Source organism: Neocloeon triangulifer, unplaced genomic scaffold, assembly GCF_031216515.1.
Source record: "Neocloeon triangulifer isolate White Clay Creek 2 clone unplaced genomic scaffold, ASM3121651v1 ptg000014l, whole genome shotgun sequence".
NCBI classification, from domain to species: domain Eukaryota; kingdom Metazoa; phylum Arthropoda; class Insecta; order Ephemeroptera; family Baetidae; genus Neocloeon; species Neocloeon triangulifer.
The window spans coordinates 24,061,881-24,088,513 of NW_026775556.1; the positions used below are offsets into that span (position 1 = coordinate 24,061,881).

Consider the following 26,633-nt stretch of genomic DNA (forward strand, 5'->3'; position numbering starts at 1 on the left):
ATTATTGTTTAAAATTTTCTTTCTATTGCTTCATTTTTTCATCATAATAACTCCTAATTTGTTTTTAAACTGCTTATGTATGGATAAATTTAAAATCGATATAAAAATCCAATTTTCCTGATAATAAAATAAGCATTTTAATACCTTATTTTCCTCTGGAGTGTCAATCTTGAGATTAGCCGTGGCCTCTGTCAGCGAGTCATTCACTTTAGGTTCATCTTCCTGGATTTTCAGTTCAAGCTCCGATTGCACTGGGGCAGAAGGAGCGACTTCTACTATTTCCTCTTCAATTACTGGTTTTTCCTCCTCGACCGTCTTGACCTCCTCAGGGATCAAAATCTCCTCTTTCACAGGCTCTGGTTCAGGAACGGCAGCAATTTTCTGGCTCACAATTTCAAGCAGGTCAGGCTGCAAAGTTTCATCCTTGGGCTGTTCCTCCATGAGCAAAGACACTGGTTCTGTATCAGGAGATTTAGGCCAAACGGGACAAATGACAATCTTCTCCTCTTGATAGGGTGACTCGACCTGCACCGGTAAAGCCGGCAAGTCCTCCTGCACTGGGGAGACGAGGAAATCGTCCTTGGCAGGCGAAATTGGAGTTTCGGCCAAGGTTGGTGGCTGGTCTAGGGCAAAGTCCAGGGTGAGAGGCTGAACTTCTTCCTCTTTCACAGGCGACTGAGGCACCTCGGCCAGTCCAGCAGGAGGACCGAAGTCGTCCTTGACAGGAGATAGAGGGGCAGCTTCCAGCAAAAGTTCGTCCACCATCGTCTGAGGTCCTTCAGCCTCCATTTCTGCCTCAGAGGGCCAAGCCACAGCCTCTGGGATCGGAGCAATGACCGGAGCGTCAGGGGTGCCAACAGTTTCCAGCACAGCAAAGCTGGGAGCTTCGACCACTCCGTAGGAGGGCGAAGCCATCTGCACAGAGTTCTCCACCTGAAAGGGAGAATTGTCCATGGTGAAGGGGTTCAGATCTTCCTGGAAGTTGGGTCTGTCTGCTTCGAAGCCGTTCAGGCCAAAGAGGTCGTTGGCGACGGCTGAGGTGGTGACAAGATCAATGGGGTTGTGCTCGACCAGGGGCTCAAAGTTGGGAGCGTCCGGACTGAGAGGAGTGGTCGAGGTTGGGAAGGTTTCCCTTGTGGGCGAGTGCACTGGGACAAATTCTTTGGCGTCAGGATTCAACTTGTAGTCCATGTCGGGGTCAAACAACTGAAAAAAATGACAGAAACGATTAACTAAATTACTTAAATTGAATATAAACAAAACAAAAAATGTTTTTTTTTCTCATTAAATTGAATGAAATACATTTAAAGAGTATTTCTTGATTAAAATTGAGCAAAATGAAAAATAAGTAAAATTAATATTTTTTTTTCTTACCTGGAGGTCAAGGTTGCTCGGAACCTGCTTGTATCCCTCTGGCTGTTCCTTCACTTGCAGTGGATCGTCTGAGAAAGTTTGTGGTTCTTCAATCTGGAGTTTATTGAGTTCTTCTTCGAACTGCTGGACCGGCTCTTCCGGCTGCTTCTGAGGGGGTTGCTCTTCAAACTCAGAGGTCTCCTGGGCGAGGTCGCCGATGGTGAGCTTCACCTCTGTAGTGAATGCCTCCTCGGCGAGCTGCTTCTCTTCCTGCTCGAACTGCAGCTCCTCGGCGGGCAGTTCGGAGCTCTGCTTGTTTTCAACTTCCAGACTGAACTCAAAGTTATCCTTGAGCTGCTCAAGTTGAAGATTGTCCTGCGATTGGACGAGACCGGCGAGGAGTTCGTCCTCGAGCACCGGCTTAGGCTCGTCCTTCTTCTCCTCTTCGGGGTCAACGGGCAGCGGCAACTGCTCGGCCTGGTGTTGAGGCAGCAACTGCTCGCACGGCTCCTCTTTGCTGGGCTCTACTTTGATGTACTGCCAGTCTTCGTCGCCGTCAGAATCGCTCTCATTGTCAGCGTCAGGGTCCAATCCGCATGCAGCATCAGCACTTCCAGCTGGAAATTAATTTTTATTTTTATTAGTTTTCAGAGAAAAAAAAATGCAAGATATATTTCATTGGTATTCAAACATTCAGATCAATGTCTATGCTAACGAAGTAAATTTAACATTTCTAGATTGTTCTTTAATTATTATTATTGTTGTTTATTCGTTCAAAATGTTGCATCACATTGTTTGCATTAAATTGTTGAAAATAAAAAAAAATTAATTTAAGAATTTGATAGGAAAAAGGAAAAAAGACAAGTAATGTTTATTGAGATTTCTTCAGAATTTACTGTAATAAATAAAATGAATAAAATTATCTTTGGTTTCATTGTGAACCACCATTTCCTAGCTCAGGGATTCCATTTCAATGAAAGAAATAGAAAAATGACTAGAGTTGCAAAAGATTCTGAGCATTAAAAGTGCAAAAGCTCCTACGTAGCGTGCATGTGGCGAACCTGAAACTTACCTGAGAATTTTCCGAATACTTTGAGGACAGAGACAAAAGAAGCAAAATTAGACAAAGCTGTTTTGTTAGTGAGTTATGAGAGTGGTTATGTGCGTGCGCTATGATGTGGAGCCGACCGGCTGCTTTTCTGCTTTTGAGGGCCACGCCCGCCCGCGCCGATCGATGAGGCGCGCCGTTTAGGACCACGGGCAATCTGCATCACCGTGGGGGCGACGGCGGAGGCGGCCAAACAACAGGTTACGGAAAAAAATCGTAATAATAAAAAAGGGGCCCTCGCGAAAAAAAATTATGCAAAAAGAAGAAAAGGCAGAACAAAAAGTCGCACGCAGGAAAAAAACGATATTGACTGACGGATGGCAGAAATCACGGAAATGAACAATGGGGGAGAACGACTGAGAGAAGGGTTGCATCCCCTATCCGGTTCACCGCCCCATTAAGCCCCTCGAGATGCGCATTAACCGACAGAGGATTATAAAAAAATATTAACTAAAAAAGACAGTACGCAGAAGCTTTTATTTTTATAAAGAAAAAAAATTGAAAAAATTACGATTTCTCAAGAAAAGGAGAATTTAATAATAAAAATGACAAATTATTAAGGGTGGGTCCGGCAGGATTCTGAGAATTTTAGTGGATAATTGCAGGCCAACACACGAACAAAAGCGTGCGGCTGGTGCTCCGCCCCCCTCGGTGCTCACCGTTGCTGCGAAAATTTTCGGGTTGGTTCTGGCCGCGTGCTTGGCCAGCAGGGTGCAATTTGCAGTGAGAAAGCGGCAGACACGCGAACGACTGAGCTGGAGGTGACACGATTTCGCCGCACGTCGGCCGCTTTTACGGATTCCTAATGAAATAAAACGAGAAGACCGCACCAGCCGGGTGGTTTCCAACTTAATTGGCGTCCACTCCGAGCGAGGCGCTCTCGCCACGTCGACGGGACGGAAATAGCGCTGCGGACAAAACGCTTCCGGGGGTTTTCTTCGAAAGTCGACGATTGGTGACGAATTTCTGCGATTTTCCAGCAGAACTCCGAGACACGGTTCGGGTTTTTGGAGAGAACAAATGAATGAATGCAGGCGGGGCGCCGACTTTGCCACCAGCCGGGGGATGCGAGAGGGCTTAATTTAACTCTGGCCGGCTATTCTGGGACCGAATGGGCACGCCGAGATGAGTGACTGGCTGCGTGAAGCCAGAGGGAGCCTAAGTGCAGCTAGGGGTGGCAGTGCACGGCGAATCAATTACGCCGGTTGCAGCACTGATTTCGAAAGCCGGTGCAAGTGCGGAAGACGAGAGAACGAGGTTTCGATTAGGGGAATTGTTCTGTTTGCCGTCGCAACTCAATGTGAGGGAGGATTAGGGGATGACAATGGGTAGGGGCCTAATTCGATTAGGATTTTACGTAAAATAACAACTCAGTGCTGATGGAAATTAATTTGTTTTTAGATCCTATTACGAGATTAAATCTTGTTATTGGGAGTTTTTTATGCAAGCTTTCAAATGTATTCAATTTTTGGTGCAAAATATTTTGTTATTAAATTAATTTAATGGTTTATTATAAAAAAGGAACTATTCAGAATTTACTGCTTGTGTTACTTACAATTAATTCAAATTTACATTTAATTTAAAAATGAATTTAATTTTTTTTCCATTCTTTTAAATATTAATATTTATTAAGTTTACTAATTCATTGGATAGGAAATATTTTGGATTCTCGGAATGTTTAGGAGGGAATTTCTCAATAAGAATTTAAAACCAGCACAGCCACCAAGCGCAGTACACAAACACTCAGCAAAGCAGAAATTTGAAACTCAATCTAAAAGTTAATAGCTTTTTTTTTTAATTTGAGACGAGATTAAAAAAAATGTACCCTGGTCAGCAGGCGGGGTTGGTGTGTCCTCTTGGGGGTCCCTGGCTCCGTCGTACCGAGAGCTCTGCTGCTGAATGATTTTCAATTCCTCGTCCTCGTCGTCAGAGTCTCCAATGTTGTCGATGTTGGTCTCGGGGCCGAGGTCGAGGTCATTGCGTCCGAAGGTGTGCAGGGCGAGCGGCTGCTTTTGTCCGGTCTGTTCGAAACTGTACGGGTTGCGCCACTGGTTGTTGCCGTTGACGTGTGGGGGTGACGCGGGCGCGGCGTCGATCAGGTCCTGCGAGTCCATGCCGTAGCCTGCGGGTTTCTTGGCTAGCTCTTGCGGGTCACCAAGGAAGATGACGATTACTGAGATGTCGTCTGTTGAGCCGTTCTGCTTCGCAAGGTTGATCAGCCGAGAACAAACAGCATTTAGGTTTTCTGCAACAAAATCAAGAATAAATTAGTCCAGCTTTGAAAACAATTCCAAAAATTAATTGAAAATTTACTCATTTAACATATCTTAAGTAAAATTTCAACCTCTTTATTCTGATTTTTCAATTATATTGTTGAGGAAATTGAATTCTTTGGTTGAAATTCCAAACTGTTTTAATAGACAAATATTTTGAAGAAAAGACATTTAGGTTTCAAAACAAATGCTTTCGAACGCGAGGAATTTTAGGAACCGAGTTGAGAAGTCTAATCTTGAGGAGGCGCCTTAATTTATTGGCCTGAAAAATCTGCTTGACAAACAATAACACAAGGATAAACAAAAGGCGGCTCCTCCACCGCAGCGACGATTGTGTAATTACTCGTCAACGACCGCGCCCAACCTGGGTCGTCGTTTTTTTTTCTTCCCTCGCTCGTGTACGCTTTTGCTTTCATTATGATTATTTGCGCGCGGCTCGAATGTCGGCAGAAAGAAACCCGAAGCGATTCAAATGCTCTGTTTATTGCCGCAATTACGATTGAAATGTAATCCCGCATTTTGATCAAAGGACGACTGGTGTGCATTTTTTTTTTATTCCTCTCCTCCAGCGCAGGACGAGAAGAGACGCGTGTACATCTCAGCTTTTAGCACTTTCTTTCATCACCGTGACACATCTTTCTTTCTTTCTCGCGTGCTCAGCGAGCTTTTGTGGCAAAATTCTCGGAGCGAATCACACTCGTGAACCGACACGCTTCGTGATCGAGGCGAATTCGGCAGAGTGAACGACTGCAGTTGATCGGCAAAAAGAAGAAGGAGATGAATGCGAGTTGAGCGCCAGCCAACAATTTTTGCGCCAACTGCCGTGATTCTGACACTCATAAAACGAGACATTTTTTGCATTCCGAGAGTTTCTATTTTGGCGAGAGGCGAATAAATTCTGGTTCATGGCAAGGTATTTTTATTTGAGAATATAATTATTTTATTTTAATTTATTTTGCCTTGATGATTTTTAGAATATGAGGAAAATTGCCTTTAATTAAATGCTCTAGAAATAAGCACATCTAATTATATTATATATTTATCATATTTTAAATAAAATTTACAATTAAATTTAAAAATAGCAATTATTATATCTGGTTTCCAACTTTTATTTATATTAATTTTAACAAAATTGGTTCCAGAATTTTACTGAATTGATTTTTTTTTTAAATTTAAAATAATTACTAAGAGAATTTATAAAAGTATCAATTAATAAAATTCTTGTTTTTTTAACATCAATTTATATACAATCAAATTTGCAGCAAACAATATTTCTCCCCCTAACAAAAGAGGGATAGCGTTGGGATGGAAATTTCCAAGCATAACAAAGCAGTTAAGAGGGTTGTTTGCCGAGCCAATAAAGCTACCGAAATTGCCATTGAGCGACCACGCTTTGGTCCGCGCATGTTTGCATACGGAAAACGGAATTAGGAAGCCACAACGGTACCACACACCAGCCGGCTCCATTGTTCGGTGGCGGCAGACGCGAGTGATACCGATCGCGAGGTTATTCGCCTTTCATTCACCACGCTAGGCAGACCCGCCGCACCACGCTGCTCGCACGATTGCATAACTCCGATTTCGCGCGATCGACTTCCTGCTGTGACTCATCCCGTGTTATTTTTTTTTTGCAGCTTTTTCGGCGAGACAGTCTGTCAAGTTCGTTAGTCGGCCAGGTGCGGCCCATTCACATTGTCAGCAGTCGATTAGAAAGGCGGCGGGCGGAATGATATGCACGGCCGGCGGGATGTCACGCGCCGATCAAAGTGGCGAAAAAATGAGCTCATTATTTAGAGTCTTTTGTGCACTACCGTGGCGAGCAAGAGAAATTTACCTAGATTCGCGGAATGAATTAACTAATTTAGGGCGAAACAAAGAGCAGTCTGTTTATTAACAACTAACTGTGCCATTCACATTCATAAATTAATTTGAGTTAATTTGCCTTGCGTGTATGTCATAATTTAAGTTTTTCACCAAAATTTCACTGAATTAATTCAAGTTTTTTATAAAATAAGATGTTAATCTAGTTATCAATTAAAATGTTCATTACTTAGCTTTTTTTATTATTCTAGAAATGGTAATAAATTTTTTATAATTAGACTAATCATTTCTTTTCTGTAACAAAATTTAGCATTTCAGATGATTTAATTATTTCAAAGACAGTACTTGGAATTTAAAATTTTCTATTGAATATTTTAAATTTATTTTTTTTTCAGTTTTTTATTATTATTTGCGATTAATCGAAGAAAGTGAAACATGTGCATGAACCCAGAAATTTGACTTTCTAGGAAATCAGGACACATCGTTTTTGTATGTTTTTGTCAGGCACCGAGAGATACTGATCGACTGACTTCATCATTAATGTCCCTTTTGCTCTCTTCTAACGAAACAAAGAAAGGATTGGTGGAAAAGCCACCCTCGCTGCATGTGCCGGTTGCGTGCCGCGGACCGGTGAAAGACGATCCGCGCGAAACCCGATCGGGACGACCGCAGACACGTCGGCCACTTTTTGGCGTCTGCAGTCCGTCCCCGATCGGCCATCTTCCGGTGCAGCGATTGCTATTCCGGCCACGTCCGCCGGCACCGCCGCCGCCGCTAAGGACCGGCACTTCCTTAACGCCGACGCAGCCCCTCTTGTAATTAGATAATGAACCGGCTTGCTTTTGCATGGAGTGTATATTATGCACGAATGGAGTGCGACCGGCTCGGGCAGAGGTGCGAGAGAAAGATAGATGGGTACAGAGTAAGCCGCCTCTTTTTGAATGCTAATGAGCACCGGTGGAAATTTACGGACGGTCGTGTGCAATCAAGATTGGATTTAAGATGCAAAGGAGGCACTGCAAGGAAAATTTATGTGAATTTTTGTAGAACAAATAAGATAAGTTACAAAAGCGGTGATTAATTTAATATAATTTCTAATTCAATTTTTTTTTTTAAAATCAGGTCGAAAACTAGTGTTTTAAGTTATAAAAATGTCAGTAATTAGCAAATTATTTGTCAAAAGTTTTAATAATTACAGAAATTATATTTAGATTTAAGTATATTCACTTTTTAATTTATGGTTATTATATTTCTGATATAAGAATCAATTAAAAAAACTTAACTTGCGTTAAGTTCAAAGTTTAATGATTGAAGAAAAAGGAAATCAAATTATTCAAAAGAAAAGATAATTTAAATTTCTTTTTTTACTTTTTTCAATCATTAATTTAAAACTTTTCTCAAATTAAATTAATCCTCTTCAATGAATCCAAATTTTGAGGAAGACGATTTAAAAAAATTAAATTTAAAATAAAAAAAATTAAATTGTGAATAGATTAGATTAGATGTAATTTAAGTTATGTTAAACAAATCAATTGTAATGAAAACAAGCGTGTGCAAATTTAACATGCGCATCAGGGCGTGTCCCGCACCGTGCAAATAATTTGCAATTTCGCACCCCTTGCGCTTTCCGAACAAAACAAGAATCCTTTTTTACAATTCAAACATATATAAAAAAGAGCCATTTCCGGCGACAGCAAAACCCCAAAATTTTCCGGCCGAACGCGTTAAAAGAATGCCCAGAATTGTAGAAAAAGCGGCGCAGCAATTGCGGCTTGCGTTGTTTTTACTCACTCGGTGTCGGTCTGCACGCTTGCGGCTTTCAACGAGTATCCGGCCGGCGGCCAGTCGAGAGTCTGAAGGCGCTCTGAGGCCTCCGCCCTCCTCCTCCAGCATCCCATCCAAACACACGCATGCGTACGTACACTCTCGGTACGCGCAAAGTACGCGACAATGAGTCACGCTGGTGCTGGAGCACCACCAGACGGTTTCGCCCCGTGAATCACCGGAGGAAGCCCCGCCGACGAGGGTGGTGCGCACTGCGCACCCCTTCACTGACTCACCCCGTCTACCCACCAAAGTGGACAAAAAAAATCACGCGTGACTCGAAAAGTACTCACAGCAGGGGAGATTAAAACTTTTCATTTTTCTTTTATACACTCGGAACCAGCATGAATTATTTATGAAGGTGGATTCGAGTGCCTCGCCCGGCTCATCAGATTCGGGTGAGATATTGTGGCGAGCAGCCGAAAATGGTCAGAAAAAGTAATTGTTTCCAGAACGACTCGCATCCTCTTGTTATATTTTATAAATCATTTCGATTCCGCGGCGCTGGAGCCTCTTTTGTGTATTTTTAGATTTCGTGCGTCTTCTTTTCATAAAATAATCAAAAGTCTTGCACGCCCAAAATAAGTTATGCAGTCACGCCTCTGCAAGGGCAGGATCATTTCGGTTGGCCCTGGTTATTTACGGCGAGAAGTAAACTCGCGCCGATTGACAGGTCTAATGAGTGACGTCACTTCTTCTTAAATCACGGCGTTTGTTTAGGTGCACTAAACGAGAGAGACGCGAATGAAAACAAACAAACAAATTGCGTTAGTTGCAGACCGGAGGTCATTCTTCTGCGCGCCCCTAGCTAATAAATTTGTTTCAGCGCCCCTTGGAAACATTTATATACGCAATTGGCCTCGTACCAACCAGAGGAAGATGAGGAAAGGGACGAGATGCGGAGGGAAACGAAAAACGAGCATCGGCAGATCTTGGCCGAAGATCTTTGACAAATATATAGGAATTTCTCAAGATAGGAACAAATTGAGCAATCTTTTCGCAGAAGCATTTTTTATTTTATTAGATAAAAAAAACTTATGATATATGAGATAAATAAAAATAACAGAAAGAGAAGAATTAATCTGAATTGAAGATAAATTTATTTTCTGATTTAAAAAAATTATTATTTTATTCGGTTTATTAAATAATTAATTCAAATAGGGTCAATTTCATTTTGAATGAATGAGTTGTTGTTATTTTATGTGGATGCTTAACAGAATAAACATTTCCTGCAACTGCTAATTATCCTGTTAAACATCCACATAAACAATAAAATCTCATTCATCGAGGAACGGTCAATTTCATTTCAAAGGTTTTAGAAAAAAGGGAAATTCAAGTCAATTTACAGAGCTTTTTTGTAATTAATTTAAATTGACCCTTTTTGAATGAATTATTTAATAAAGTTAATAAACTGATTAAAATAAATATTATTTAAAAAAAATTAACTTCAATTCAGATTAATTCTTCTCTTTCTGTTGTTTTTATCTGATATCTTATGAGTTTTCTTTTATCTCATAAAAAAAATTCGCTGATATATTGTTTTTTTTTTGTCATTCTTCTCATTTATACAATTTCTTTGCAGTTTATTTTTTAAGGGCGTTATTTTTATTAAGGAAGTGTAAGTTTCCCATTGGATCCTCCACATGACAAGTGATGCGAGAGCAAAATTAATTGTTTCTGAGCGACGGACATTTCTCAAAAGACCCTCTCGTCCAAAGGGGTGCCTCTTAGGCGCCTCCAAGTCGGCCCGTCTCTCTCGCATTTTATTTGTTATTCTTCCTACTTGGTAATGGGGAATCCGGGCCGCGGCACGTCCAGATGGATTTGTGATAGAGCACGCCCGGATTTTTTTCACTAGATTTAATTCCCACGAGGAAGAGGAGAAAATCGAATTAACGAGGCGTTCACTCTTTCCTCTCTCTTTTGTCGAAAATTTCCAGACTACATTGTTTCGGAGAAAGAAAAGAAATATACCAATCGACTTTTTGTTTACCTCGCGAGCAAGTCTCTATTGAAAGGCCAGAAGCAGCTCCAGGCCGCGGGGATATAATTATAGAAAAAGGGCGAATATAAACAAAAGGTGAGTCATGCGCATGCAAATGCAGAGAGAAACTGGTAATGCGCGGCGAAAACGGCCGCGGAGACAGACAGATTATTAATTGTGACATGTCAAAAGGCGAGCGCGGAGCAGACGACGCGCAGCTTTTTCGCCATACATGGCGTTGTGTTCGCCGCGACGGGACCAAATGCTGCGAAGGTCGGTCCCGAGACACGTCTTTTTCTCGCACTGCAAGTTACACAAGAAGTGAGGCAGACATTCATTCGCAAAAGTGATGCCATTATTGACTCAAAGCAGACTAAACAATTATCGCGGTTGCGTTAAGTAGTGCGGCTCGCAAAATTGCGTCACCTGTCATTTGGTGCCAGATAATTACCTCAAATATGAGGCACGAAATAATAAGGTGGTGTTAAAAAATAAACCGTAATTTTGATGTGCATACAAAGGGGCGAATAATATAGTGAGGTTGTATAAAGTTTGCAAGGAAGGAAAAATTAAAAATAGTGTCCTAGCACAATTGAGGAAAACTATAAAGATATTAACTTGCCTCTTTAGAATTGTTCAAATTTATCAACTTTTCCATGCTGGATAAATCTAAATGCAGAATTTCATTGATAAAAACTTTTTAGTGTTGTTTATAACAATTTTCACCCTGAATTTTTTAAATTTAAATAATATGCATTCAATAATCATAGAAACTCTAATGCAAACATTAACAACTGGTACAAAAATTTTAACATGCAAAATAATCATTATCACATTTACACCTCGGCCGTTTTCAGAAAGTTGACAAGGAAAGTAAAACAGTGACAAGTAAAAATAGTGTCACAACCCAATTGCGGAAACTAAAGACATAATTAATAAACTTAACTCTTTAAAATTGTTCAAATTCATCAAATTTTCCATCCTAGATAAATTTAAGTGCGGAATTTCTTTAATAAGAATTTTTTAGGGTTGTTTATGAAAATTTTCACTCAAATTTGAAAAAAAGTAAAATATATTCAATAATTTACAAATAATTACAGAAACTCTAATGGTACGGCACCAAAATGATAACATGCAAAACAATCATTATCAAATTTCCACCTCGGCCGTTTTCGTTTGCCCTTGTGTGATGCTGAGCCTAAATTTAGCAACGCCATGAGTAATTCACCGAATCGTCCGCTCCCACAATTTGCTCCTTTTCCGTTCCATCACGACCCGTAATGAAACATTCGGCGATGTTCCGCATCACAGGTCGCCAAGCTTGCACGCGTTCGCGATTTAAAAGGTAGCAAATTGCCGATTCAGCGTCGGTGCTGCCTGGGTGGTTCAAATTGTTCAAAAGGCAGATGCATTCAAACGTTGGCATTACAGAAAAGGAATATTATATCGTCGGCGTGTGCGTGCCGCGCGATCATTAGAGGAGAGTGCGCGGCTGCAGCGAGAGCGATTTGAACTCGGCGCAGGAAGTTCAATTGAAACGTGCCGGGAAATTAAAGTCGACCCGCGAGATCGCGACTGAATAGCAATTTCGTATCCAAACGAAGAAAAAAAATCTGGAGGCTCTCCGCAGATAACACAAGGAGGAATCATTCATTTTCGGTCGGAGCGAAAGGCACGAGATAAGAACGAAAACAGAAAGGGTTTGTTTGATTATCAGTAAAAATAATGCAATTAATATTTTATCAACAGGAAACTAAAAATAAAACAGATAAAATTTGATTATAAACTTCTTCACAAAGCAAAAATGACCAATGTCACTTTTGATTTTATAAAGACAGTTTTGGCTTCCGCGTTCAAAGGACCTTTGAAATTTAAAGACAGTGGCTGCCGCAATGACGTCAGCTTTGAAATAGCTGTTTGATGCAAACAATTGTAATTACTGTTTGATATATGCCAATATTTTACAACACCTTAGTGGGTGTGTTGATGGGCTGAGTCAGCCGTGGGTGACGTAAGAGTGGACGTGACTTTTCGGCAAGGCGCAAAATGCCGAACGGGGAACTTACGAGCGCGGCCAAATTGACAAGGAAAACTACTAATTTGAAACGACACTCGCGGGAGAGAGAAAGGCCGAATTGACAATTCCCATTTTCAAAATTGGCCGCTTTCCCAGGGCGGAATGACAGCTGCCCACGAGTGCACTGCGGCGTACTTATTAATTTTCATATGCGTTATCAGATCGAATAAGTCGCGAATGGCCATTACCGCGCGGCCGCCGAGCGCATTATAATTAGTCATACATGGCGGCGCATCAGCAAATAACACGCCAAATAATAATAGCAATAAAGAGAGGGAAATATGAAATGCGTTTTATTTCATATCTACAGCCCCATTGAGAGTCGGCGAGCAATTACAACTCCCATTGAAAAGCGAGGGAAACGAAAAAATTTATATTTTCCCCAAATAAAAGTAAAACGCATCGCAGCAGCCATGTCTATTTTTTTTTTGTACCTGATTGTGTGGTGTAACTAATTAGAAGGATGTGGAGTTATTTTAGGAGAGGGCCACGTCATTATCTCATGATGTGCATTTCCTCTCACAATAATTTTTTCCATTCTCCTTCTCGCAATATTTCTTTGCCTCCGACCGCTTGAGAAGGTTGTTTTTTTGCTTGTGACTCACACAGAAGCAAAGTGGTGATAAATTTTTAAATTAAGCTTTGTGTTGAAATCGAATTAATAAAAAGAGGTTCGAGACAAAGGGCGGCGTCGCAGATAAATTTAGCAAATTTCCGAGATGGTCGTTGACAAATTTATATACATATACGGACGGTAGATTATGTTTGATTGCGGTGGAGGGGCGAGAGTGTAATTCACGGCTCATTATCTGAACCAACAGAGAGCGACTGCGGTATGGATAATGGCATCACGTCGCAGCCGATGCAGTCGCCCGGTGCATGCATGTCTTTCTTCGTTTCTCGGAATCGGATCGTTGTGTGTCAAATTATACTCTTTTTTGTTTTGTTTCGTCGGCCCAATAAAGATCCGTCGCCGTGATATTGGGATAGAATGTCCCACGCGTTCTTTTCCTCAATAACTCGCGTGCTGCTGCTTTTGGAAAATAATGCAGCTGCGGCTGTAAAAACGGCCGTGATTGCAATTAGAAGACTAATTATGGGAGTACCCCTTTTTTTAGAAACACAAACGTCCAGCGAACCAATAACAAATAATGTGGGGTGTTTTACGAGTTCTTTGTTTTGCTGGTGTTTAATTGCGTTCTTAACGGCTCGACTGCTGTGAAAAGGTCAATTGCCAAGGGCGAATAATTATGGATCGTTATATGAAATCCACTAAACTAAAGTTCCACAAAGCTATTTTCTAGTTTTCGTTGTTAAAAATTAGACATAATTTGAAGTTTATTTTTTATTAACTTTGTAAAAATTGAATTAATATTTTTTAATGAAACGTGCAGGCAAATCTTGCACATTTCCGCTCTTACAGTTAGTCTCTGAAGTTAAAAACAATTTCATGAATTAATTGCATTTTTAAATGTGAAATTAAATTTAAAAGTTTTATGCATATGAAAATATACATGATTTTAATTTTAAATTATACTGAAATGTTGCTGTTTCACATGCTCCATTTCCACCGAGTTAAATTTTACTACATTATAATTGCATGTAATTACTAATATGGTAATAAATACCGAAATTAATTACCCCATTAGTATTCTCTCTTCGAAAAACTGTTTCTTCCGGCCTGAAAAGGTGTCTTTACCCCCGCAATGGAGGGCCTCATCAGCCATGTAAACGGTCTTGTCGAGAGCAATTTCGCGCAATTATGACATTCAACAGTGAGAGGAGCGAGATCGTTGCATTTAATTGTGGCAAAATTGCAGCAGGATACGACACCACTGATGGAGTTGTGCGGGGTGATTTCATCTTGACAGAAAGGCAAGATCAATTTTCAGACTCATTACTGACGGCTATTTACGGACACAAAAGACATGTCATATCTGATCTCGCTGCGTTGTTTGCTCTTCAAATTATATACTCTGGCCGTCTGCATCTTTTTCATTTATTTCCTTTGTCTCGCACGAGCCGTGCACCCTCGCACACGATTCCGATAAATATCGCACAGCATCCCCTCAGGAGTCTGGTTCGTGTCTGCACCACCCCTTGGGAACCCCTTCGCTTCCCCCGCCCGTGCCGATGCAGAGCGCGCAATCAATGAAACGAGCGAGCAGCGGTCGATCATTTATTTCGCGATAAGAGAAACAGAGCCAGACGGAAGAGTTTATATATCTGAAAAAATTCTCTGCATCCGGAACTTTTCAAAAGCTCAAATATGAAAAGTATAAAAGTTAAATAAAAAAACGTTTAATGACTGCAGACTTATTAAAACGGCTCGCCTCGAGAGTTTTCACAGCACGTTAACTTTGCAAAGAAGAGCCCTTTAAACGGGCTGCGCAGTCGGCATAAATTCCACCCCTTTTGACTTTGACTGTACTAACATACATACATAGGGGTGGGTGCATGTATATGCATTTCTGTATACCAGTTGCCGAATGACGACTTTTCTTTCCGTCCGCACGTCTCTTGCTAATAGAGCCGGGCAAAAGATGACACAAAACTCATTTCCTTTTCCTAATCGGCCGGCGCACCCTTCGAGGGTTGAAAAATATTGTGTTACGAAATTGCTCTCTCGTTACAGGAAGTGTGCGAAAATGTCCAGGTGGATTGAATATAATATAAAAGTATCAGCTGGGAACAAAACACAAACGTGTGATGTGCTCGTGTAATTACTCGGCGCGTGTGGTATGGGAACCGAATCACAAAGGACGCTCGCTGCTCCTTTTGTGATAATTATTTTGCACTTTGAACTTGAACTTTTGCATCTCACGAGAGTTGCTCGTGTGAATGGTCAAGTAAGCCGGCAGAGATAAAGCCGCATTTGCATAAATATAGAACGTTGAGGAAATACTTCATTCATAGCTTTGCCAGAGGTTTGGAATAAAATTGTTTTATAATTGAATTTTTGTAAAACTTTATGAAGAGAGCTTGGACATTAAAATTAATTTGAAACTAATTGAAAGAGCCGAAATTAAAACAATTTTAAAAAGTTTCTTTTTAAAAAGATTGACATTTATTTATTTATTATTTCACCCTTAATTTTTCTAAAACTCTTGAATATAAAAATATTTTTATCGATTAATCTTCTTCCGCACACCAAATCAGCTTTAATGAAATTGTGAATCAGCACAAACAACCCCATAATTTAAGGTTTTTGACCAAATTCATGAGGGGTTGGAAACACACAAAATGAAGTGCGAAACAAGAGCAGAGGAAGTAAATTTTGATTGAAATTATGCAAATGCGGATGAAATTCGGTGTCGTCGACGAGGCACACATGACACGAGTAGCAATTACATGCAACGCTGGCTCGCAGTTGGTACAGAAGTTGCCGCAGTACATTGCAAAGAGGGAATCGGTCCAAGCGCACCGGCGGCGCGACGCGTGCATTCGGGGGTGCGGAGGGCAAAGTGCACACACGGAATGAATAATGCAACGAGCTATAGGGGTTGCTCGTGCCGACTTTGGTGGGGGCGTAATTTTACGTGCGGCCAATAAAAAAGTTACAGCACATGCCGTGCGCAATTGCAGTTTCAATTTCCGCCGCTCTCGTGAATTTTTAATTCGCAAACTTGAGAGACTCGAGAGGAGATAAAATAATAATTTCGTCGGTTTTTCGCATTTGCAGACTGCCGCATGCATTATTCATCCCTGTCCGGCGAGCTATGGGTCACTAATCTCTGCCGTGTGGCGAAAAAAAATTAAAACACGCACTGACGTCAGTTCCGGTAGAATGGCTAATGAGAGAGCTGCCTATACAAAGGCCTCCTTGCGCGGCACACCAGATGAAAACTCGGCCCCAAAAATAGACGCGGCCAGCAGGAAATTCCGAATAAACAAATATTCGAAAAAAGCGAGTCCTTCTCCAAAAGCGAAGGGGAAAATTGAACTGAAGAGCGAGCTTTAGAGTTTTTTTTCAGTCATGCTCGGGCTCCAGCAAACAATGGCCCAGACGAGGCTGCTGAAATTGCCAAAATCCAGCGCGCCGGGAGAGAGACAGGTGATGATGATAAAAGAAGAGCGGGTTCATTTTTTCGGGGCACACAATGGGGAGGAGTAATCCGATACGTGATTTGTAACTTGTCTTGCAAAAATTTTGCTACTCTTGTTGCAACGTCTGGATATTAAGAAGGCATCATTTCAAGAAGGGGAGATCTTTTCAAGCACACTCGTGAACTTTTTTTCCTCAATGGTAACTTTTTGTTTCATAAATTCTTTGGTGAGACTCATTAAATAATTAGATTTTTTGGAATAACACAAAAATTTAAATAATAAATAAAAAACATCAATATAATTCATAATTATTTTACAAGTTTTCATTTTGTTTAATTTTCTATTTAATAATTTAAGAAATAAAAATGTAACAAAAAAGCGAAATGATTAAATTTTTATTTATTTAATTATTAAATAATAAAAATTATATCATTATTATTTATATCATTTATTAGCAAAAACTTTCAAATATATCCATATAGAATTCGGGTCGCGAATACAAAAATATTTTGATTCCATTCAATTCCATTATTTGAATGCAGGAGCAAACTATAATTAACAAAAAGAGAGTTATTTTTACTCCTAGTCAATTAATTTATTCACATTTGAATAATTTGAGTGTCGAGTATATATTTAGATTTAGAGAGTAAAATGCAAGCACCTCGATAGGCAATGAACTAAAAATAGACCACTTTCGACCGATAAAACCTCCATTAATTCGCACGCTCCGGGCAATTAACTCTGTTGCATCCATCATTATTTCTGCTAGGTCTAAACATTCGGAATGATTGGACGCCGCCAACACATTGATAGGGCCGCATAGCAATATGGAAGAGCGTTGACAGATGCAGTGGGAAAACGCGATTCCCATATGTCCGCCATCTGCCGCCGCGGCGGATGACGCAAGAGACAGAAACGTGTAAAACCAAACAAGTGCGGAGGATCTCGGACGAGGAGGATGCGCCGGAATGAAAGAAAGCCTGGTGCAATTTCTTCGGCGTTATTGCGGTTTTCTATCCGTCGCTCGTGTGCACGCAGCAATTTCGCTCGGCTGGCTGGAATTATGAAAGCGTGTCCTTCGGCAGGCAGACATCCCATTGTAGTGCGCCATGGTCTGATTTTGTCCGCGCTTGAAAAAGGAAAGAATGGCGAGAAGAAAGAAATAAAGAAAGAAGAAAGAGGCCACGATATGCGATAAGCCCAAGAGAGCGGCTATTATTGAATTAGTAACATAATTGCGCGGCGCCGCAATTCTTATGAAAAATTTCCTTGTCAGCACAAATGGGCAGTGGTTGAGCTTCATTGCCTTCAATCGAGGCTGTGTTTATTCGCCACAACAATTTTATGTTCCAAGACACAAATAAATTGCTTACTTATTTTGTTGTTGTACAAGATGTACCGCTCGTGAAATAACCTACTAACGATCAATTGGAAGGTAATTTTCATTAACTTTAAAGAGAACAGGAATTTCGAGAGTAATGAGAAATTTTTTTCAATTAACAGGAAAGTTAAAGATCAAATAATCTGTTCTAAATTCTTTTAACTAAAATTTTTAAAAATTTCTTGAAATGAAATTTTAATATGATATTTTTATTGAAAATGTGAATTTGATTCAGCCTTGAATGACTCACAAAATATGATTAAAAGAGATAAAATATCAAATTTTTTTCTATATATTTTCACAGCCATTCTAAAACAGACCTTCGAGAATGTTTTTAAAGAACAGGAAAGTATAAAAGCACAAAATCTTTTCTAAATTGTTTTTGACTATTGATTTTCAAATTAAATTTTAATGTTAAATTGCTTTGAAAAACGTGAATTAGATTCAGCCTTGAATGACTCGCAAAAAAATACTCATGCCTGATTAAAAGAGATATAAAATCCAATTTTTTTCTACGTATTTTCACAGCCACTCCAAAACAGGCTGATAGGCGCATTTGTAAAGTTCGAGAAGGCCTTTAATCATTTTTTACTGTCGGCACCGACGGTGTGCGTCGAATGAATTATTCTCGCGACTTGTGTGACATAACACCTCTCAACAAAGAAAGCTTGCATGCCGCTCCATTATTTACAGTTGTGCAGTGCTGGGTGTGAGCCGCGGTGAGTCACTCATTCTCGCACGTCGCAGCGTGTGTCAAACGATTATTATTGTTGTTATTATTAATACATATAAAAATGTTCATGTTTTTTTTTTTTTTTTTTTTTTGCCGCGCCAAATAACAGGCAGCCGCGGTTCCGAGACGAATACGAGGCTCTCAAGATTAATCGGCTGAACATGACGCGCCGAGTTGAAATAATCACCTGCGCTGCACACTCTACTTGTGACGAGGCACCTGATCCTCTCTCAGCAATAAACAATTTCATCGTCGTGATTTCCAGTTTGAGAGAAAAAAGAAGCACGAGCCATTGTTGCTCTGAGATGCAGCTAGTGTGGGAACAAAAGGCCGAAAAGAAGCTGCAGCTTGGCATTGAGCAAAGCGAGAAAAGCGAGTTGTCCGTCGGTCGGGGCTGCACTAGACTGCATTCTGCCAAGGACGTGACGCGAATCGCGCAAAAAGCCCTCGGAGCAGTTTCACGCTCCACAGGACAAAGCCGACTCGGATGGCCAATAAAGGCAGGCATTCGACGCTGCATTAGCATCACATACGTGACATAATATCCAAGTTCGGGAAAACGCATTTCTCAAATTCGTCTTCGAGATTCTCCGAATTCGCCGGAGAAATGAACGCTCCACTTTCTGCTAGAGCGGCCAAGTGGCTTAGCCGACTCATCCGCGCGCGTTATCCTAGGTTGTGTTTCTATCTTCTGACCTTTGCTCTCAGGGATTCACCACATTTTGTATCAAATTTCTCGCGAATCTGATGTGGTGAAATGAGAGAAATTTAACCGTAATTCAATTCCAATCGAAAATAATAAAAAAAAATATCATCGTTTTGGGGTTAAAAATGAATGAATTCAATTATCTTTGTGGATTTTGATTTAATTATAGGATGAAACATTAATTAATTAATTCTTTTCTTAATTTCCAGAAAAAATGGCTTAAGTAGAGTTAAAAAAATTGTCACATAATGAAAAATTGAAACAATTTTTCACTGAAAAAGTTGCGAATGGAAAATCACGCGCAATAGAAACACGTCAAGGACTGCAGCCGCGTTTCCCCGAAATTTCTGGCGCTCACTCGAGCGTGCATTTATTTGCGTCCGCTGGTCATTTTCCATTCTTCTAGCGTTACTCATTCCACGCGCCGGCCGGCGGATTTGTCCTCAATTGCGAATATGTTTATTATTTTAAGTTTTTTTTGGGTGCAGATGTTGTGGCCGTAGAAAGGTGTGATTAGCCGAGTTGGCTGCGCACCCATTTATTTCCTCCCGCAACCGAGACAAGCGAGCACTACTTTTTTTCACGTCCGCTCATCCGAATCTACAAGAAAGTCATGCATGCCGGTGGAATAACCCTTTCCTTTGGGCTGCTGCTCCTCTTCACCGAGCACCGTGAAATGAGAAAAAAAGAAGAAGCGGCGGCGGCGGCTGCGGGTTTTACAGGCTTCAATGGTTTCCCTGTCCGCGACCAAAAAAGAAAAACGAGAGAAGATTTGATTCGCGTCAATTTCGATTTAAGCACCGAAATAAAATATTTTAAATTAAATAATTATTATAAAATTATAATTTAGCTCTGATCTCGCGCGATTATTGATTTTTTGACATAATTTCTTATAAATCTGATATAACGTTTATCGGTTTTGGAATATTTTAAAAGCACTTTTTCTTGCAAAAGGTTAAATTGACACGTACCGTGAGTCGTTGGAAAACAAACGCCCTTTGTCCTTGGCGGCGGCGGTTTGAAGCACAATAGAATTTCGCACTGCTGCTGATTTTGACGAAGGCTCAACGACCACTGATTGCGAGTGTGTGTGTGTGAGTTGTGCAGACGCGAGAGGAGAGCGGGGAACTGGAAGGCCCTTCCTTGCAGTGGGGGAGTGGTTTCTGGTACGTGTGTATTTGACTCCGCGCTGGCTGCGGACGGAGCGAGCGCGAGCTAATGGAAATCTAACGTCGGAAAAGCGGCCGCCGCCGGTTTTATATAAGCCTTCGACATTCTGTGGGGATTTTAAATTTAACTCGTAAATGGCAGTGCGTCGTCACAGTGGGTGAAGATTCACAGAAGATTGAAATAGCGCCTTTTTTGTTTGAATCGTAAATATAGAGGAAAAATAGAGCCGCGAGTACGTATGTCGCGGCTAAGGTTTCCCCGATTGAGGCAACTGGAGATCGCTTTGCACACAATTAATGTTGCAGGCAATATGATACTCTAGGCCATTTCGCAAGAAATCCAAATCCAACTTTAACCCGAAGATTTTTGTCCGAACAGGACACGATCCAGTAATTTTTACTTAAAAGTATTCAATAATTTTAAAATTATAATTTTGTGCCTAAAATTTTGATGATTTATCAATTCTTCTAAAATTTGTCAATTTTTTATTTACGCTGTGTCAGCCGCACGCGAGAATTCAAGGCTTTCACAATATTTATCGCTAACTGGCTTAGCCAGCAATAATCATTGACCTGTCCAACTTGTGCACTCACACAAACTCAGCTCCAATGTATCAAATTGCATTACAAGCCGTGGCAGTTTTGTTACATGAAATAACTGCTGGAGGAAACTTTTGTTGTGAAAACCTTACAATTTCCACCTCTCCCGAGTCCATTGTTTGTGAAAAATAAACTCCAATTATTATTATACAGCGAGTAGGGGAGCACGTGAGAATACTCGGTGAATTAAACTCCCACTTTTTGAAAGCCACACGCACTCCAAACGATGTGGCTTTGAAATTTCCTCAATTGGTGCGAGTAATCTTCCAGCTCTTAGCAAGTGAACAGGAGAGGAAAGTGCTTTGGGCGGACACAAGAGGTGTAGATAAAAATTATCGCCTATCTATTGTAAGTAATCATTATTCGCAATGATCGATTTGAAATAATTGGCACAGAAAATACTTCAAAAGAAATATTGCGCTCACCGTGGTTGTCACGAAGTTGTTGAAAAACGGCATAGGCAGCTTCCTGGGGTGTGACAAAGTCCAGCAAACCGTCACTCGCCATAATTAGGAATTCATCTTCGACTCGCAGGGGTATACTTCGTACTTCTGCTTCAGCACACACGTAGGGTTTGAAATTGGCATCGCCTAAAATAAATTCAAATATTTGTAGACATGATGTCACTTTTCGGTAAAAATTCCAAAACAAGGTTATAAAATTTGTCATGTTTAGTTCAATAAAATTATTGGTTTTATTTAGGGTGGTGGTTGATTTCAAATTTCAAGTAGTTGAGCAACGTGCATGATTCAGCTTTGCCCATTAGAGGGTCTCAAGCATGGCTTAAAGGACGAGTGGTGACTCATGCTTGTGCGCAGAACTGCTCATGCCCTCTGTAAACAACAAGACTAACTCTCTGTCACAAAGCCACAAATTGGAGATTTACGATCTGGTTTTTTCATAAACTTTCCTTGTTTTACCAAAAACAGAACATGGCCACTAATTTAAGAGCTATGGGGTACTGGACAGGACGAACTTAAATACGTTTTTTAAGAATCAACTAATCTAGAAAAATTAAAAATTGCAAATTTGTAGCAATAACTGAAATTTTTTGAAAATTTGCCCTAAATGAATGCAGAGCACGACATAAATTAAGAAAATTTGTTTAATCAAAGTGAAAATTGGTTCAAAATTTAGAAACCTGACTAAAATAAATTGATCTAATCGAATTATCTTATTTCAGGATATTTCTTTTTACTGTATTAAAAGTTTCTGTTATATTTGTAATTAAAAATTTTTTACAATTGAATTTTAGATTTTTAAAAGTTCACCTATTGCTCTGGACACAGCAAGCTGTCCATTAACTCTCCACATGCCGTGGAAGAGGACGACACCGCCCTGCGCGTTGATTCGCGCCTCTTCGTCAGGTCTCTTTGGTTTATGCGGATCTACAACTGACTCAGCCTTTCCGTTTCGTACCAGCACAGCCTGTGAGTCGCCCACCCACGCCACATGCATCATCTTGCCCCTCAGGAGGGTGCACAGGGCCGTGGTGCCACTCTGATATCGTGGCTGAAAGAACAGGACCAAATTATTGCAAACAAACATTCATATGGATTTTATTAGCATACCTCTGCTGCTACCTTTTTCAGGTACAAGTTATCTGTGCGCAAAATTGCTTCCTTCAAAGCCTGGACAGGGTTCGAAGGATAAAACTGGCTCTCAGCAAGGAACTGGTGAACATGGGAGGCACTAAAGACGGCTGCGTCGGCTCCAGCGTGGCCATCGAAGACGGCGTAGTAACTTGCAGTTGTGTCATCCTGAGAAGCAAATTTTGTCATTAGTTTGAATTATTATCAAAATTTATATTGATTAAAAGTGTTTTTTTTTAAATATTATGCAAATTAATTGGTAACTTATAATCAATTATAATCTTCAACTAATTAATTTGAATTACATTAAAGTAAAAAAAATATTATTTATCTTTATTTATTAGCTAAATTTTAAATCATTGTTTTGAATGTTTTATTTTTTCCATTTAACGTATTCAAAGAGATTTTTTATACCTTATAAATTACAAAAAAAAAAAATATATGATTCTTGTGGGACTTATTCCCTTTATTGCCACTTAAATAATTATACCTGCACGTTAAAAATCCCATTGAAGTCGTTGACTACAACATGCCGGTCCTCCATTCCTCTCCGCTGGCTGCTCCTCACAGCATGAGCGGCCACTGGGGTGAATTTGGGCGCCGGCGGCGGCACGAACAGCTCCGGGGCCTGGTGCAACCTGACGCACAGGGCGTTGACCCGCGCCATGCACGCCTGCATCAGCCTCAGCTGGCTGAACTCTGCAATCAAAGTTGCTTAGCATGGATTCTAATTTTTATTTAAAATTTTTGGCCGCCACACACGACACCACCCACGCCAGCAAGCAGTGCTTGGGGCGTGAAGGGCGCCCTATCAGCTTCATCTGCCATCCAGATAAAAAGAAGAAAGGGGTGCTTTCCCACGTCACACGTGTCTCCATCGTGCGGAAAGCACTCGCGGGTGAAAATGGAGTCGCAAATGTCAACGAAGCAATTTCAGCGAAAGAAAGAGAGCCGGGTTTTTTTCTCATTTCGCCGTCCGAGCAGGTTGAAACCAACCGGCTCTATTTTCGTGCAGCTTTACAAAATAAGCAAGGTCTTACGCGCCGTGCACAGAAAGGGAAGGACGATTAACGACCCGCACGGAATTTTAAACATAAATAATTAATTATTTTACTCAGATAAAAAAAGTAATCAGGTCAAATTTAATGTGATATTCTGGTCACAACTGAGCTGCTTGATTGATCATTTTCTTGGAAATTCATAAAAAAAATTAATACCGAAAACTCCACTGCAGCAGAAATTTAATTTATAAATTAAATCTTAATTTTAAATTCTAATGATTTTCTTCAGTTTAATTTTTTTCTTCAAAGTGAATGTAAATTTCTTATTTTAAATTAGTATTAGCCGTATTAGCAAAATTACATTTAAAATTACCCTTAAAATTTAATATAATGTCATGTTTATTTTAAAATTTACAATTGAATTTTAAAATTTCTTGGAAAGAGCTGAATTTTATAATTATCTTAACCAAGCCCTAAAAATCTCATTCATAGATAAATCTTTTTATGGCTTTTTTTCTTCAAGAGTGGAAAGGCAGTAAAACGATTTTATTGGGCCCGGAAGTGCTTCTGGATGGAATGCGTGGCAGCGGCACTTGATTCAAGGGTTAAGGAGGAAACTCACGGCCGCTGTCGTCCCTGAGCGAGTGCGCCTCGGGGTCCTTCTTGCAGAAGTGCAGCATCTCGTCGACCACGGAGCGGACGAGGGGCGCCTGCAGAGCCAGAGGGCAATGTCTGCAACACAACAGAGAGGAAAGAGGTGAAAACACAATCCTCAAAAAACAAACGCTCCACGCCGCCTGCGGGCATCCGTCGGAATAAACGCAAGAAGAGTGGAGAAAATTAATTGGACAGCATCTGTGAAGTTGCGGCTTTTCTCGGAATTTGGAACAAAACGTGAAAAGTTGTAAAAAACACAAGAGAGAAGATCAGATAGATCGGAGAATCAATTCGGCATTATTGTAAAAAACCAAAAATAAAACTTCCCTGGCGTTCTAACTAGATACATTTTTGTTTTACATATTAAATCAATATATTATATTATTATTTTGTTAAATTAATAAAAAATATAAAAAATTTTATGCGTATAATTTTACTTAATTTATGGGTTAGATTTTAGATTTCAATCAAGCTCTGACAATTTTATTAATAGACTCATATCGTTTTTCGTAAATAAGTCGAAAATAAAATCAAAGGCAGTGGATACCGAGGGGTGCCTCCAGGAATGGGGCTTAAAATAAATCATCATCATCTGACCGCGTCGGTGACGTCACCATTACAGCGAGTGTGTCTGCTTCAATAAAGATGAGCAGGCTTTAAAATGTCCGAGTGACACGAAGAAGGGCAAATATAAAAGAAACGAGATTCCTCCTTCGCCGCGGCTCATTCTGCATTCTCATTGTGAGCGCGGCCGTCTCTCTCGTCCCCGTGGCTTGACAAAGAAGGATGACATCACGGCCAGCGCGAATCCCGATGCATTAAAGAGCAAGTTAAAGAGCAACTTGAGCACCCTCGGAATTATTCAACGCGGCGCTTCTTCGCATTTCTCTCGCCGAGTCTGCGAAATTTGCAATTTCATATTATATATTCGCATTCGCTTCACGTGACTCTGAAAATCTAGACGGATGATTTTAAACGAATTATGTTTTCACGCCCATTTCAAATGGGATAAGCAAACAAAAACAAGCTCTTATCTTATCAGCAGTAATTTGAATTTACAATCTTCTTGCGCCGACGCCAGATGACATAATCGGTTTCAAAACAAAATATAAATCACTCTCAATTAAATTATTTCCCAGAGTGATAGTATTTGCTAAAATTGTAAAACAAAGTTTTTTAATTGCTTTTTCTTTAAAACTTTTCGATTTTTTTTAATTTTATTTCCATTATTTAGAATTAAAATTAATGAAAAATTGATTTCTTTTATTTCTGCCTTCAATTTGTTGAAAAATTTAAAAAGTTCAAATTTTAAAATAAAAATGCTTCATTTATTTCCCTAATAGCATGAGGATCCATTAGTTAATGTCTGTGGGTGCCGGGCAAACACTTGCAGCAATCGGTTTTGGCATTTTTTTTTTTCGTTTGAACTGATAGCGAGTCGTAGAAGCCAATTTGGCGGTTGTTTTAGCTTTAGAGGCTGCAGCCCGCTAAGTGCGCAAACCACTCGCGTGATTTATCCGGCAAAAGGTGCCTTTTGATTGTCTGCCGGCTTTTTCAATAGTGAATGAACCGACAGACGAGTGAACGCGACCTCGTGCCCGTTCCGATTCCGTGGAATAATAACAAAAAATGACTCACGCTACGCAGATGCGATTTTCGCCCCTCGCTTTGGTCATTAAATTCAGTGTTAACATTTCGGGACTCCAAATTGTTACAAAAGGGCAAATGTCTTGGAAAAAAATTTACAGTATTTGTAATAAATTCAAAATTTTACAAAAAAATCTCACATTTTAAAAGTGAATTTGCATTAGTTAAAATTTAAAATTTTTACAAACCTATGAGGAAATTAAATAATTTGTTAGTAAAAATAGTAAAAGTATTTAATTAATTTAAAATGATTTCAAATTTTGAAAACTTCTTTTATTAAACATAATCAATATAATAAAATAAATATCTTACGGTACTTTTTAGATTCAAGAAAAAATGTTTTCAAATTTGTATAAATCATTATTTAAATATTTTTATAACTAATTTATCTTTTTAATTAATTTTTTTAAATCAAATTATGTAAGTTAGTTAAATTTGAATAGAACAAACGTGACGTACTTAATTTTCGATGTTTTGAATACTTTCTATTTTATTTATCAAGTCATTTAGTAATTAAAAATTAACAAAATAAATTGTAAGCTATATTCATATTTGACTTTTCGAATAAAAAAATTGTCACCACCATGTTATCAGATTCATTAGGTTTTACCACACGAGGTGGAGATTTTAGAGCGTCGACAAGCGTGAGTCAGTGACCGC

The 26,633-nt window shown here is 39.8% G+C and overlaps 1 protein-coding gene across 1 annotated transcript in view; it reads right to left on the reverse strand.

Moving 5' to 3' along the window:
* Positions 1–26,633, reverse strand: part of LOC132201846 (proteoglycan 4-like) — a 30,092-nt gene that overhangs the window by 2,031 nt on the left and 1,428 nt on the right. Inside the window, exons 2-9 of the mRNA XM_059628361.1 lie at positions 24,292–24,401; positions 23,159–23,367; positions 22,648–22,836; positions 22,348–22,588; positions 21,502–21,666; positions 4,287–4,706; positions 1,375–1,970; positions 145–1,206 (exon numbers count right to left, since the gene is read on the reverse strand). Coding sequence (XP_059484344.1) covers positions 145–1,206; positions 1,375–1,970; positions 4,287–4,706; positions 21,502–21,666; positions 22,348–22,588; positions 22,648–22,836; positions 23,159–23,367; positions 24,292–24,401 — 2,992 coding nt within the window. The remainder of the gene's footprint in view (positions 1–144; positions 1,207–1,374; positions 1,971–4,286; positions 4,707–21,501; positions 21,667–22,347; positions 22,589–22,647; positions 22,837–23,158; positions 23,368–24,291; positions 24,402–26,633) is intronic.